General features: G+C 35.7%; 1 protein-coding gene across 6 annotated transcripts in view; it reads right to left on the bottom strand.

Annotated features, from left to right (window-relative positions):
- Positions 1–16,407, bottom strand: part of PLAAT1 (phospholipase A and acyltransferase 1) — a 28,224-nt gene that overhangs the window by 377 nt on the left and 11,440 nt on the right. For all 6 annotated transcript variants that reach the window (XM_037737822.1, XM_037737820.1, XM_037737821.1 and 3 more), the window contains exons 2-3: positions 13,136–13,274; positions 7,216–7,481 (exon numbers count right to left, since the gene is read on the bottom strand). In XM_037737822.1, coding sequence (XP_037593750.1) covers positions 7,216–7,481; positions 13,136–13,274 — 405 coding nt within the window. The remainder of the gene's footprint in view (positions 1–7,215; positions 7,482–13,135; positions 13,275–16,407) is intronic.

The raw sequence follows: 16,407 nt of genomic DNA, 5'->3' as shown, positions 1-16,407 counted from the left end.
AATAAAAAATTAAAATTCTACATAAAGATGAAGAAATAAATTTATAATTTTTATGTCAGAGACATAGATATATACACGTGGGTATATATTTCTCATATTTTTGAAGCACTCAGAGTTTACAAATTCATTATGAACACAGTTCCTATTAATCATAATAGTATGCTGGTGAGAGTGGTTAATATACCATTCCTGTTTTGCAGAACTTGGGATATCATAAGTAGTTTGCCTGAGATCATACCACCAAGATGTTTAAAGATAGGGTGAGTCTTCTAAACCCCATGTTCTTCTCCTATGCAGCTCCTGTCCCTTAAATGAACACTTTGGGTTGGCTGGGTCTACACCAAGGTAAGTATCGTGCAAGAGTGTGTGTGTGTGTGTGTGTGTGTGTGTGTGTCTAAGGAATGTCTATTAGCAAAATAATTCAGGGATGTCATCTGTGCTAAATACCCATAAGCTCTTATTTGGTAGACACAATTTCTCTTCTGATAAGCAAACTTCAAAAAAAGCCAATACTGATGTTAACTATCATGTCAAAATTAATTTCTCATGTAGACAAACCACTCTCAAGATCAACTGTCCATAAAGGAATTCAGACATTTATAGCTTTAAGGGTATTAATCATGATGCTGATGAGAGAACTAATGAATATTCATGGTTTTCTTGGCACTCAACTAATATTGCCTTCCATTCAAATGGATTTGAGTGCAATTTTATGACCCAAAAGTCACATTCAGACACTTCAGAATTATCAGGTACTCTGAAAACATTTGTTCTCTCTGGGATTTAAGAATCAGGTCTTTCAAATAAAGCAAAATATTTTTCCAAATGACTCTGGGGAACCAGTCCAAGAGTTGGAAAGCCTAACCCAGGTCATATTTCAGCATGCCCTCTGTCTAACCACAGCCTTCCGCCATGGAGCCTGCCACCCACATATTACTGCAACACGATGCTACCTCCCTAACTGCAGCTTCCCAGTTAGGAACAGGCACAAGAGCCAGGGCCAGGAAAGAGGTACCCAACAGGAGCCTCAGCTCCATGTGTTTGCAGCATGTGTTCACTCCACTACACCATCCTGTGGTGGGCAGGGACTAGACCTGTAACTGTGACACGCTGTCTCTGCTCTAATCCCCAGATGCCAGGGAGAATGGTAATGGCAAACAACTTGGTACTAGCCTTGACACATCCTGTTTTATTTTATAATTTTTATTTTATTGGATTCGTTTCTTATCTATTTTATTTATATTTTAATTAATCATTACCTAAGTTATCTCTTAGGAGATAATAGGAATTCACTATAACATAGAGCTACCCAAATACCATATTGGGTGTAGTGGGGGGAAGAGGCAGAGAGATGCAGGATATAAGACAAAATCCCAAAGAAGGGGGAGAATCACTAATTAAACAGGGATCAAGCCCAACCCTACCTAGTACAATTCCAGGCAGATAGTGAGATCCCAAGAGGCTCTAATACAGAGAAATACGGTAGTCGATAAAAAATTATGAAGGTGCAATCAGTGTCTTTAAACAGAAGTGTCAAATGATAGGAGGGTACAGCCCTTGGAAAATGTCAGGATCCTATAGATAGTGTGGCCCCAGCTAGGTGCAGACCTAACTGACTAGGTATCCTTCAGCCGCAAGAAACACAGATGCTAATGAAAGCCCACAAATTTAAGAGGTGTGGTTGGGGGATGGGCAACCTGATCCCAAACCAAAATCCCTAGAGATGACACAGGCCAGATACCATGACCATAAAGCCACTTTAAGCAGCACATATAGCTTCCCCAATCCCAAATGTTCATTTATTTCAAATCTCATTCTAGATCAGGAATCTCATGTAATTGGGACAATCCATTGGAGTTACAAGTGATGGGATGTGACATGCAGGATTATAACATCTCAGGGTGTTCTTGGTGAACCAGCATGAACAAGAGCTTTCACTTCACGGCTTACTTTGGATTATAAGATCACCAAATCCAACTCTGCATCTTTTATCCTTTACAGGACTTTCTGTCCATGGGCCATAATAAAGGCCTCATTCTGGGGATCTGTACCTGGCCTAATAAAACATTATCTGAATCTGGAGTGGCTGTGTCTAGACAGCAGTGTAGCGAGGACACAGGTTTATCAAAATGCTCTTTTCTGAGGCACTCCTAAGGCTGTGGTCATATGCACTGAAGCACCATCAGGATGTGTTCATGTGTTGCCTCATCCAGGCCTATTGAAAGGTGTGGGCCATCTTCAACAAAGGTAGAGACATTTTAATAATTTGTTTGTTCTATGAGAGTTTAAAATGTTCTTAAAATTTTTGAAAAATACAAAAACTATAAGACACAAGAGAAAACATCTCTGAAAGACAAATCTGATGAAGGAGTATTATTATCTAAAATATACAAAGAACTCTTAAAATTCAACAATAGGAAAATGAACAGCTGAATTAAAAAATAGGCAAAAGATTATCAAGAGACACATCATCAAAGATGGTATGCAAAGAAGCATACAAAAAGATGCTCAACATTATATGTAACTAGGCAACTGCAAATTGAAACAAGATGCCTATTAAAATGGTTAAAATTCAAAATACTGATAACATCAAATGCTGACAAGGACATGGAGCAGCAAGAACTCTCACTCATTGCTGAGAGTGAGAAATGGAAAATGGTACATTCATTCTGGAAGACAGTTTGGCAGTGTCTTATAAAACTAAGCATATTCTAACCATATTATCTAGCAATCATGCTCCTGGGTACTTACTCAAAGGAGCTGAACACTTATGTCCACAACAAAAACCTGCACTCCGGTTTATAGCAGGTTTATTCATTTTTTTCAGAACTTGGAAGCAACCATTTTGGTTGCTTCAGTGGGTCCTTATTCACCCACTGTCCTTCAGTGGGTGAATAAACTGTGATTAATCAAGGAAATAGAGTATTATTCAGTGCTAAAAAGAAATGAGCAATCAAGCCACAAAAGTACATAAAGAAACCTTAAATACATATGATTACATGAAACAAGCCAATCAGAAAAGGTTACATACTACATGATTTCAGCTACATGACATCCTGCAAACTGCACAACTTTCGAGAAGGTAAAAATAAGTCAATGGTTGTTAGGGATTTGCAGAGAAGGAAGGATGAATAGGTAGAGCACAGGAGGTTTAAGGCAGGAAAATCATTCTTTATGATACTATAATGGTGGACTGTAGCATTTTAAATTTGTCCAAACCATAGAATTCATGACACAACCAGTTAACCCTAATGTAAACTATGGACTTTGGTTGATAATGATGTGTTAATGTTGGTTCATCGATTTTCACAAAGGTATGGTAATGATGTGAGATGTTGATGATGGAGAAGACTATATTCAGTGGGGGAGGAGGAGAGAATTCCATACTTTTAGCTCAATTTTGCCATGAAGCTAAAAACTGCTCTAGAAAATTGAATCTTTTTTTTTCAAATACAGTAAGGCACAAAGAAGAAAAAAAGAAAATATAATCCTATCCTTCTCACCTTTTTTATGCATTACTAGTTTTTAAACTTGAAAAATATATTGCCATTCCCTAATAAAACATTTCTAAGCTCAAGGACCCTAAGTTTAAAGGGATTCAAAAAGCTAATCTAATATTAGTTATTATTGGTAGTAATACTATTATTGATAGTAGTAAATAATCCAGTTGCTGTTAAATCAAGATTTTATTGACTATACTAACAAAGATCTATAAAATTCCTGGACACTATTGTGAAAAGTAATATCCACCATGGGAATGCTATTTATTGGGATGGATAATACATAATACAGTACGCTGAGAGACCTCAAATATCTCCATAATCTTTCAAATGACTTGTATTGACTAGAAGACTGATAAACAGTGGGTCCAAGGACACTAAACTAATAATGGTGAAGATGGGGTTTTCACTCAGGTCGATAAACACCAAAGCTTAGGTAGGCTGTTAAGGCTGTCACTGCAGCTTCTTCATCAGAACCTGACAGAAACAGGTTCTACTATTTGTTGAAGAAAAATTCATTTTTCATGGGTCTTGGGTCTAGATATGAAAGGTGAAATGATGATGGACTACAAGTTATAGTCAAGTAAGAGGATGGCTCTAATCTCGTTAACATTTTTTAAAATATTGCTTATTTTTAACCACTTTATTGAAGAATGACATGCAAAAAGCTGTAGATATTTAGTGTATTCAACTTGATGAACTTGGAGCTAAGTAACCCCCATGAAACCGTCATCACAATCAATGCCATAAACATCCATCACCTCCAAAAACTTCCTCCCACTCCCATTGTTGGTTTTGTTATTTCTTTTGTTGTTGTTGTTTTTCCTTTTGTGCTAAGAATACTTAACACAAGATCTACCCTCTTAGCAAATTTTAAAGTAGGCAACATAGTATCATTAACCAGAGGCCCTATATTGTACAGTACATCTCCAGAATTTATTTGTCTTTCATAACTGAAATTTTCTACCTTTTGACTAACATCTCCTCATTTCCAAAAATAAAATAAGTAAACAAATAAAAATTGCTTAGTTAGTACAGTCATCAACTTTGCCATTAACAAAGAAGAGGAGGAATGGAACCTATCCCCTATCTAAACCACTAATTTTCGGTGCTAAAGTGAGCAGGAATTTGTGTATACCCTTTATGTTCTAGCTCAAAAGCAATTTATTGTTACGTGTGAGCAGAACATTCATTATGTTAATACATTTCCTAATGAGAATGAATTTCCAATTATTTCCTAATGAAAACAAATACAGCCTTTCATTATGTTCTATCTCCCATTTTCCCAAACGTTTTTTAAAACTTTGTGGTATCTAATTAGCATGCCATATATTTACCTGCTGAAATAATGTAGTTCAATGTTTTTTAGTATATTCATAGGCTTGTTCAACAATCACAATTTTGAAACATTTCATCATTCCAAAACGATACCTCTTACTCTTCAGCAGCCTCCCCTCACTTGCCTCAACCCCCTCAGCCCCAGGCAACCACTAATTTATTTTCTGTCTCTACAGATTTCTCTATTCTAGGCATATCGTATCAATGAAATAATATAATATGTAGTCTTTTATGACTGGCTAAGTAGGCAACTTGGCATAATGTTTTCAAGGTCCATACTGTAGCATGTAGCAGTACTTCAGTTCTTTTATTGTTGAAAAATATTCCACTGTATGGATATACCCCAATTTGTCTATCCATGACCCATTCGATGGATATTTAAGTTATTTCTACATTTCAACTATTAGAAATGATACTGCTATAAACATTCACGTGCAGGTTTCTGTGTGGACATATGTTCCATTTATCTTGGATATATATCTAGGATTAGAACAGCTGAGTCATATAGTAATTCTACATTTAATTTTAGAGGAATTGCCAGACTGTTTTCCAAAGCAGTTATATCATTTTACATATCTACCAGAAGTGCATAAGAGTTCAGATTTCTTCACTTCCTTGCCAAAACTTGTTATCATCATTTGTGTTATAGCAATCTTATTGAGTGTGAAGCAAAATCTCATTGTGGTTTTGACTGGCATTTCCCTGATGAAAAATATATATTTTATTTCCCTGATGAAAAATATACTTTTTAGATATGTATCTGAAAAGGGTCCAGTATCCAGAATACATAAAGAAAATTTACTAATGAACAATAAAAAGGCAAATAATCCAATTTAAAAATGGGCAAATAGGCCAGGCACAGTGGCTCACGCATGCAATCCCACCTTTGGGAGGCTGAGGTGGGCAGATCGAGGCCAGGAGTTTGAGACTAGCCTGGCAAACACGGTGAAACCCTGTCTCTAATAAAAATACAAAATGTTAGCCAGGCATTGTGGCAGACATCTGTAATCCCAGCTACTCAGGAGGCTGAGGCAAGAGAATTGCTTGAACCTAGGAGGCAGAGGTTGCAGTGAGCCCAGACTGCACCACTGCACTCCAGCCTGGGCAACAGAGTAAGACTCTATCTCAAAAACAACATCGAAAAAAAAAATAAGCAAATAATCTTCATGGGCATTTCTCCAAAGGTGATATGCAAATGACCAATAAGCACATAAACTGAAGCTCAACATCATTAGCCATCAGGAAAATGCAAATCAAAACCACAATAAATCTGAATCTTGGGTCTAGGGCAGGACAAGTAGGATTTTGAAAAATTAGGCTCAAGAAGTGAAGGGTTTAGATAACACGAGGCTTTGCTAGCCTTCTTATAGATGCCATTTTTCCAAGCTTTTGTGAAAAGAATTATAACCTCATTTCTTACTTAGGATAGAAATGCATAACTGATCCATCATTTCAAAATACTGGAAATCTTCAATAAATTTGAATTATTAAAATAGTATGGTATTATTCTTCAAATTTTCAGTTGTCTTTTTAAAAGTTTTCATAGTTAACAACTCCCTGGAGTTTAATCTATTAAATTATTGTTCATATTTTCATATTTTAAATGAATACTTTTATATGTATTTTGGATGAAGAGAACTTTCTTTTGATTATAGTTTTATATATCTATTCTCTTCTATCACCTTATACATCTTTAGTTTACTGGACTGGTGGGACAACAGGTAGGGAAAAGACAATTAAGCATGCCATTAGTAAGAAATCTGTCATACAGTGGTAGTAACCGACAGAACTGTAAAGTATTTTAAAAATAAAGTCAATTAATCTATCAAAAGTCATCCAAAAGCTCAGTGAATCAAAGGATCTACTTAAACGCACAAAATCTCATTGAAATTAGCAATTGCAGGGAAAGATAAAACATTCGCAAACCCACTAAGATATGTCATTAGTTAGCCTCTGTTCACCAATGAAAAGCAATTTAAGAACAATCATCTGTGATATTGGTAAATAAGCTCCCACTCAAAATTAAGTCAACATCCTTTCCATCATATTCTTTTCGGTATATGAGGGCACTGATTTGAGACTACTGTATGGTGAAGTAACAGGAAAAAAAGAAAGACTAAAGATAATAAGACTGACAGAATGCTATGGTCTTGATTCTACTTCAAGTCCCTTCTAACCCAAAATTCAAAATACCCATGTTTGAGTCTCAGTTTGGTATTAACTTATTGCAAGACCTTGGACAACTCAAGTCCATTCCATGTCCTTCAGTATTCTCATATTTTCTGGTTCTTTTCATTTGGATTGAGACCTAGGAACCTTATCATAGCCAACAGTCACTCTTTTCTCAATGGAAGAATATCTCCTAAAGAAAACTTACCTGCTCTGAAACTCCTTCTCCATAGCGAAGCAGTGTCACAAAATGCTCACAGTTGTTGACAAATAAGTTATATGCCACCTCCTGTCCAATTACAAACTCTGACCGCTTTATGACTTCCTCCACAGGGAGAGGAAGATACGTTTCATCGTATTTATTGTTTATTCTGTATGTGTCATTTCCCACGACATCCTTCAACAGCTGCATTTTCACCAAGGCCTTGGTGCTGAATACAGACTTAGCGCTTGTAAATGATGCAGGAATGCCATCTATAAAGGAGAATTCTGGTTAGTAAGGTACAGTGACCAGTCCAATCAACTCTAATGCCATCTAAAGACTTTGAAAATGTTGGCATTTCAACTTTTGTTTTGGATTCAGAGGGTACGTGTGCAAGTGTGTTACATGGGTATATTTTGTGATGCCGAGATTTGGAGATGGATGATCCCATCACCCAAGTAGTGAGCAGAGTACCCAATACATAGCTTTTCAGGTCACACCTTCCTCTCTCCTCCCTCTAATAGTCCCAGTGCCTATTGTTCCCATCTCTATGTCCATGTGTACTCAATGTTCAGCTCCTACTTATAAGTGAGGACATGGGGTATTTGGCTTTCTATTCCTGCATCAATTTCATTAGGATAACAGCCTCCAGCTCTTCCCAAAGGACATGGTTTCCTTTTCATGGCTGCATAGATTCCATGGTGGGTGTGTGTCACATTTTCTTTATCCAATCCACTACTGATAGGCATTTAGACTGACTCCATGTCCTTCCTATGTGAATAGTGCTGCAATGAACATTCTAGTACATGTAGTTTTTGGTAAAATGATTTATTTTCCCTTCGGTATATACCGAGTGATGAGACTGCTCAATCAAATGGCAGTTCTCTTTTAAGCTCTTTGATATATCTCCAATCTGCTTTTGACAGTGGCTGAACTAATTTACATTCCCGCCAACAGTGTATAAACATTCCCTTTTCTCTGCAGCCTCAACAACATCTGTTATTTTTTGACTTTTTAATACTCACCATTCTGACTAATGTGAGATGGTATCTTACTGTGGTTTTGATTTGCATGTCTATGATTAGCATTGTTTCATATATTTATTGGTTGCCTGAATGCCTTCTTTTCAGAAGTGTCTGTTCCTGTCTTGGCCCATTTTTAAATTGGATTATTGTTTCCATGTTGATTTATTTAAATTTCTTATAAATTCTGGACACTAGACCTTTGTCAGATACATGGTTTATGAATATTTTCACCTATTCTATAGGCTACTTACTCCGTTGATAATTTATTTTGCTGTGGAGAAGCTCTTTTGTTTATTTGGGTCCCACTTGCCAGTTTTTGTTTTTCTTGCAATTCATTTTGGAGACTTAGACACAGATTCTTTGCCAAAGCTGATATCAAGAAGGGTTTTTCCTAAGTTTTCTTCTAGGATTTTTATAGTTTGAGTTCTTTATTTAAACTTTTCATCCATCTTAATTTTTTACACATGGTGAAAGGTAGGGGTCCAGTTTTATTCTTCTGCATATGGCTCACCAGTTATTCCAGCACCATTTATTGAATAGGAAGGCCTTTCCCCATTGCTTATTTTTGTTCAATTTGTCAAAGGTCAGATGGTTTCAGGTACTTGAGTTTATTTCTGGGTTCTCTATTCTGTTCCATTGGTCTGTGTGTCTTTTGGTACCAGTACCATGCTGTTTTGGTTGCTATAGCCTTCTAGTAGAGTTTGAAGTTGGGTAACATGCCTCCAGCTTTTTTTTTTTTTTTTTAGTTTTTGCTATTCAGGTTCTTTCATGGTTCCATATAAACTTTAGAATATTTTTTCTAATTCTGCGAAGAATGGCATTGGTAGTTTGATAGAAATAGTGTTGAAGCTATAGATTGAATTGGGCAATATGAACATTTTAATGATATTATTTCTTCAAATCCATGAACATGGAATGTTCTTCTATTTATTTGCCTCATCTCTGATTTTTTTTAGCAGTGTTTTATAGTTCTCCTTGTAGAGATCTTTTACCTTCCTGGTTAGATATAGTCCTAGGTATTTTATTTATTTGTGGCTATTAGAAATGGAATTGTTTTTAATTTGGCTCTCAGCTAGAATGTTATTGTTATATAAAAATGCTACTGATTTTTGTACACTGATTTTGTATCCAGAAACTCTACTGAAGTTGTTTATCAGTTCCAGGAACCTTTTGGTGGAGTTTTTAGGGCTTTCTAGGTACAGAATCATATATTCAGCAAAAGGAGGTAATTTGACTTATTGTTTTCCTATTTGGATGCCTTTTATTTCTTTCTCTTGCCTCATTGCTCTGGCTAGCACTTCCAGTACTATGTTGAACAGGGATACTGAAAGTGAACGTCCTTGTCTTGTTTCAGTTTCAAAGGGGAATGGCCCATTCAGTATGATGATGGCTGTGGTTGTCTCATAAATGATTCATTATTTTGAGGTATGTTCCAACCCTCTGTGCAGGGTTTTTATCATAAAGCGATATTGTATTTCATCAAAGGCTTTTTCTGAGTCTATTGAGATGATCATATGGTTTTTGGTTTTCACTCAGTTCACAGGGTGAATTGTATTTATTGATTTGTGCATGTTGAACTAATCTTGTATCCCAGGAATAAAGTCTACTTGATTATGAATTAACTTTTTGATGTGCTGCTAAATTTTGTTTGCTAGTTTTTTGTTGAGGATTTTTAGATGTATGTTCATCAGGAATACTGGCCTGAAGTTTTCTTTTTTGTGTGTCTCTGTCTGATTTTTGTATCAGGATGATGCTGGCTTCATAGAATGAGTTCGAAAGGAGCCCCCACCTCCTTGAGTTTTTGGAATAGTTTCAGTAGGATTGGTACCAGTTCTCTGTACACCTTGTAGAATTGGCTGTGAATCCATCTGCTCCAGGGCTTTTGTCAGTTGGTAGGTTTTTATTATTATTATTACTGATTCAATTTTGGAACTTGTTATTGCTCTGTTCAGGTTTTTTCTTTCTTCCTGGCTCAATGTTGAAAGGTTGTGTGTTTCAGAAATTTGTCCATTTCCTCTAAATTTTCTAATTTTTGTGCATAGAGGTATTCACAATAGTCTCTAGGTACCCTTTGTATTTCTGTAGGACTGGTTATAATGTTATCTTTGTCATTTTTGATTGCACTTATTTGGATATTTTTTGTTATCGATAGCAGTCAATCAATCGTTTATCCTTTCAAAAAACAAATTCTTTGTTTTGTTAATCTTTTGTGTGGATTTTTGTATCTCAATTTCTTTCAGTTTTTCTCCAGTTTTAGATTTCTTTTGTCCTGCTAGCTTTGGGATTGGTCTGTTCTTTTTTTTTTTTCCCTAGTTCCACTATGTGCAATGTTAGGTTGCTAAATTGAGACCCTTCTAACTTCTTAATGACAGTGTTTAGTGCTATAAACTTTCCTCTTAACATTGATTTAGCTGTATTCCAAAGATTTTGGTAAGTTATATGTCTATTTTCATTAATTTCAAAGAACTTTGTGATTTCTGCCTTGATTTCATTTTCCACCTGTATTCTTCAGAGTTCCCTAGAGGGACAAGGCTAATAGGATAGATGTATATATAACAGGGAGTTATTAAGGAGTATTGACTCACAAATCACAAAGTGAAGTCCCATAATAGGCCATCTGCAAGTGGAGGAGCAAGGAAGCCAGTCCAAGTCCTAAAACCTCAAAAGTAGGTAAGCCAACAGTGTAGCCTTTAGTCTGTGGCCAAAGGCCCGAGAGCCACTGGCAAACCACAGTTGTAGGTCCAAGAGTCCAAAAGCTGAAGAACTTGGAGTCCCATGTTCAAGGGCAGGAAGCGTCCAGCACAGAAGAAAGATGGAGGCCAGAATACTTAGTGTAATCCTTCCATGTTCCTCTGCCTGCTTTTATCCTCGCCTCACTTGCAGCTGATAAGATGTTGCCCACTCAGATTGAGAGTGGGTCTGCCTCTCCTAGTTCACTGACTCAAATGTTAATCTCCTTTGGCAACACCCTCACACACACACCTAGGAAGAATACTTTGTATCCTTTAATTCAATCACATTAACAATCAATATTAAGTATCATACATCGATATTCAGGACCACACTGTTTAATTTCCACATTTTTGTATAGTTTTGAGAAATCTTCTTTGTATTCATTTCTATTTTTATTATACTGTGGTTCAAGAGGGTGCTTAGTATGATTTCAGTTTTTTTTTAATTTATTGAGACTTGCTTTATGCTTAAGCATGTGGTTAATCTTTTTCAAATAAATATTATATTAAGATCAACCTCCCTGCAATAAAACATGTCCAGATGTAAGACTTTTAATGGCTGTTACAGATGCTGTTATGTTTATCTATCCAACACCAAATCCACCATTGCCTATTTCTTCCTGGAAACAACTCTGTCTGGGCCAGTCACAGAATTTCATTCTCTTGGGCACAGTGATAGTCCAGCAATGAACACAGGACTCATACTGGAGCCATTAGAGTCTGTCTCCATGATTCTTTAACTGTAACAGGTAGTTACAGTTAGCTCTTTCGTATTGGTTCTAAATAACCTATGAGACAGAACCTAAAGCTGCTTATGTCATCAGTTCAGTTTTTTTAAAGAGACATAGTCTGGGAAAATGAAGACAGCATATAGACAAAAATACAGATGTGTGACAGGGAGTCTAAATAGTGGTTAAGCCCCTAGACATAGGCATCTCTGAGGCCAGCACCACCTCTATTCTTACTGCAGTTTCCCTCAGTGAAGCAATGAAGATTCCTCAGTAAAGAATACTAGAAAATATTATAATTAATAATACTATATAATATTTATATTATGCGGCTAAATCATAATTTATTTAACTTTCTCCTATTGAACATATGCCATTAGCTCCTTTTTAAACCATTACAAATGACACAGAAGTTAATATCCTTATACAGAAATGTTTGTGTACGTCTCTAAATATTTCCCCAGAATAGATTCCGAGAAGTACAATTACAGGGTCAAAGAACATGAACCCCTTTGAAAACTTTCAACACATCCTGTTATATTGTTTTTGTGCAAAACATTCTCAATATATATTAACATCAACAATACATTTATGTTCATTTCACTATATTCTTAACACTGATTGTTACCACTGTTTAACCTTTGCTCATGAGACAGGCATGAAATCTTTCATTGGTTTATTTCACAATTCCTAGGCCAGAAAGTTGAAATTTTTTCAAAGAGTGTATTAGTTTTTGGTTTTCTTCTTTTACAAATTGTTCATAATTCTTTATCCATTTGTTTGTTAAGGTTTTAGTGTTTGCTGCCCCTTGACCTGGGATAATATTTTTCCAGAAAGCATTTGACTGGTTTCTTTACCTCTTTTAAGTTTTTCCTCAAATGCCACTTTCTTATGAAATTTTCCTGACCACTTCACTTAACATAGCACCTCTACCCACCACCACCTGTCATCAGCACTTGTCATCCTACCTTCTTATTTTTTCTGTATCATTTATCACAATTTTAACATTTCTGTAACTTGCTCATGGTCCGTCCCGCCTTACTAAAATATAAACTCCACCACACAGGGAGATGCCTGTCTCCCCCAGCACTTAGAGTAGCATTCAGAACATACTAGGTAATCTAGAAATAGGTGTTGAATGAATCAAAATAACCTATTTGTGCAATACATAAAGACATTTAAATATTTTCTCCAGCTGGTTATTTACTTTTTAATTGTGATTTTTTTAAATCAGAGGTTTTAAAATTTAATGTGAATTGGCCTTTGTGACTTCTTCAATGCTGCTTCGGTTTTAGAATATCCTTCTCTAAACCTAGATTAATTGGATTTATTTGCTTTCTATATTTTATTTCAATTTTGTCTTATTATTTCACCCATGATTCCTTCCTGTAACAAGAACACTAAATATTTGTTCCCAGGAGACACTGGAAATAAACCTCACCTACAGGAGCTAGGTTGATAACATAACCATCACCCAAGTACAGTGCCCAGTGCTGATAGCCAGGACGGAACACTTCGATCAAGTCTCCTGGGTGGGGGTTGCCAGGGTAGGTCAAACTGAAACAATCAGTAAACGCCATCTGCAATGACAAACACAAAGAAGATCTAGCTGATACAACTTGCCAAAAGAAAATCAGTTTAAGACATTCATAAAAGCAGAATGATACCGAATTTCTTGAGACTACATTCCGAAATATTAAAGACTTAGAGTCATGATCCTATCCTTTTCTTTTAATGATTCCAATAATGAATGATGTGTGCACAAGGGGACAAGAAGAGAAATAATTTGTCTTGTATTACTTAATTTTCTATAGTAATGCTTCTTGTTCTGATCAATTTCAGAGCCCCTTTATAATAACAAGCATTCTATAATTTTCTCTTTAAATCTAGAAAAGCATGGATAATATAACTTTCTCAGAATTTTAAAATATCAAGGATTAAATATTAAAATATGCCCTATGTAGGATAAAAAGGAGAAATAAGAAAGTAAATTTATAATATCTGTTTACTAAGTAAATGCTCAGTCCATGACTATACTAAAAGATACAAAAAAGTGTTTATATGCTTGAACTTACTTAGCATAAAACAGTCAGAATTTAGGATCAATAAAATCAGATCAGAAGTCTTTCAGCCTTTTATATAGTAGCATAGTAAAATCAAGGAGGAGAGGTATAGGTGGAGGCTAATATTTAATATTCTGTGAATACTAAAGCTCTGCAAAAATACCACGTATTACAAAACCTACTCTTTCATTTCATTTAAGCAGAGTTGGGTTCCAGGCTCAGATGGTTGTCCAGCCAGATGTTCAAATTAATGTATGACATGGAATATTTCTTTCTTGTTTAAAACTTTACTGTGTGGTGTAGCAGGTACAGGTACTCTGGCTTGCACCTGCTAAGTATCAGTAAATATCCTTTGTCATTATAACAATCATAAATGCCACCACAGATTTTCATGCCTCTCCTTCCTGCCCCACTTATTGTCAGATTCCTCACTTACTAATTCCAGAAGCCATGCTAGGTAGTCAACAGCAGAAGCAAGGCAACTTGGAAGGCTGGCGAGTTCATCACATTGATGAACATGTTTGAAAATTCTAAGTTTGGTAAGTTTTTTTTAAGTTAGACTTTGAGAAAGAACATATAAGTATCTGACAGTTGATTCTTATGAAAGGTTACATTTTATATGTATGGTATAGAAGTAGAATGACTCAGCAAGAGGAGATTATGTACATCTATCAGCTGTAGGAGGATTTAAATGCTGTGTCTATGTTGAATCTCTAATTGATAACACGGTGTTCCTCATCATTTCACTTTAAGGCAGCTATATATGCTCATTTACAAAATAAATCCAAGTGCCAGAAATAAAAACTTCCAAATCATCTAAATTATAATTATAATAGCAGAGACTAAGGACTTGGGAATACAGACTATCAGTTTTCTGGCAATCTAAAAGTCTTTTTTGTAACAATTAATATTAGAAGGGTGTTTTCCCAAGTATTTGTATGCCATCTGTTGAAAACTTCAATCATCACACTGTCACAGAAATGCGGCCAAATGTAAGCTGTCCATCTGTCGAAAAATAACTATTAAAACAACTTTATGGAAACCATTAAGTCTAACCACCCTCTCAAATATGTTTGTGTATTATTAATATGGCAGTTCGCAATTTGGCCACATGGGTATTAAAAGGAAAAATAGATAATACACTGTGATATAAACAAACACATTTCCCATGAATAGGAATCAGCAAGCACACAAAGCTGCCTGCTAGGATTCCCAGATGCAGCCAAAGTGTATAATAATAACCACCATTTGAACAGGGGGCACTTTCTAGTGAAATTTTTTTCAAATGCACTAGCTCAACCCTATTTAATTGAAACACACACACACACACACACACACACTATTTGAGTGTGTTACGTTATTATCCCACTTTACAGACAAAAAGCTAAAGTAGCAAATACCAACTTTTTGAAAATACCAACTGAAACCCTAATATATAAACTATGAAGGAAAACAACTGGACTAGGTATTAATGATGTGAGCTCTTCTCTTTGTTGTCTACTTGATACTTGTTAGTTCTGTAGCTTTGGGCAGGTCACTGGAACTGAGTCTGTTTCCTCATTTTGAAAATAGGTATGATCATTTAAACACGATTTTGTTTAATCTCAAAAAGCTGTTGCAAGTAAACCCTAGGGAGCTGGTAAAAAGCTGCTGCAAGTAACCCTTTGGGAGCTGGTAAAATACTGTTGCAAATGCTCTGTGAATTGGCAAGAGCTAGACAGGTGGATGATAAGAGAGAGACTGAGATTGGTACATGGTTTATGTAGGATTTTAGCTCCTTATGCTCTCTTCCAGGCATCATAATTCTGTGAAATAAATGATTCGACTGTAAAATTCTAATATATTTAACAAATTTTCAGTTTCTGACATACAAATTGATTCATAAACTGTTAATTGATTTCATAAATTCTATCATATTTATAAAGAGAAATATGATTTCACATGAGTAACCCTTCAATAAACTAACAAAGGAGACTGAAAGCTAATATGCAAGTTGAAAAGTGAGCTATGATCCTGAACACTTAGAATCATAGTAATGGACTACAGGAAGGTACTTCAGATATTATCTAATCTAAGGGTCTCCAAACTTGTTTATAGGAGTGGGTACCATGTCAAAACACATATCAGATAGAACCATAAAAATATAAAACATAAAAAACAGCACTTCCCTGGATGAAGTCAGGGACAGCATGAGAGCTCTACTCACTCCTCACCCACATTGCTGCTCTTAATGAGGCTTCCTGGGACCCCAGAACTTCTAGGAATGCAGCTTAAATGATACCCATCTAATCCTAGTTCAATCTCCTCATTTTTTAGACAAAGGAAACAAAACCAGGTAGGTAGTTTAACTAGTCAAGGTCATCCACTATTATATAAAAGATTTTTAACAATTGGTGCTGAAACTATTGGACATCCATAGGCAAACAAACCAACCAACATTGATCTAAATTTCATACCTTATTTCAAAATGGATAACAGACTGAAATGTAAAAGTAAAGGTATAAAATATAGAGAAAAACATAGGAGAAAAATTCTTAGGGTCTAGGGTAAACAAAGAGTTCTCAGACTTGATACCAAAAGTATGATCCTTACCAGGAAAAATTGGTAAATGGATAGTCCTTAAGATTAAAAATGTTTACACTACAAAAGA

The sequence above is a fragment of the Cebus imitator genome, unplaced genomic scaffold, assembly GCF_001604975.1.
Source record: "Cebus imitator isolate Cc_AM_T3 unplaced genomic scaffold, Cebus_imitator-1.0 Scaffold43, whole genome shotgun sequence".
Lineage (NCBI taxonomy): Eukaryota > Metazoa > Chordata > Mammalia > Primates > Cebidae > Cebus > Cebus imitator.
Note: the sequence above shows the minus strand (reverse complement) of the source record. Positions and strands in the feature narration are given on the sequence as shown.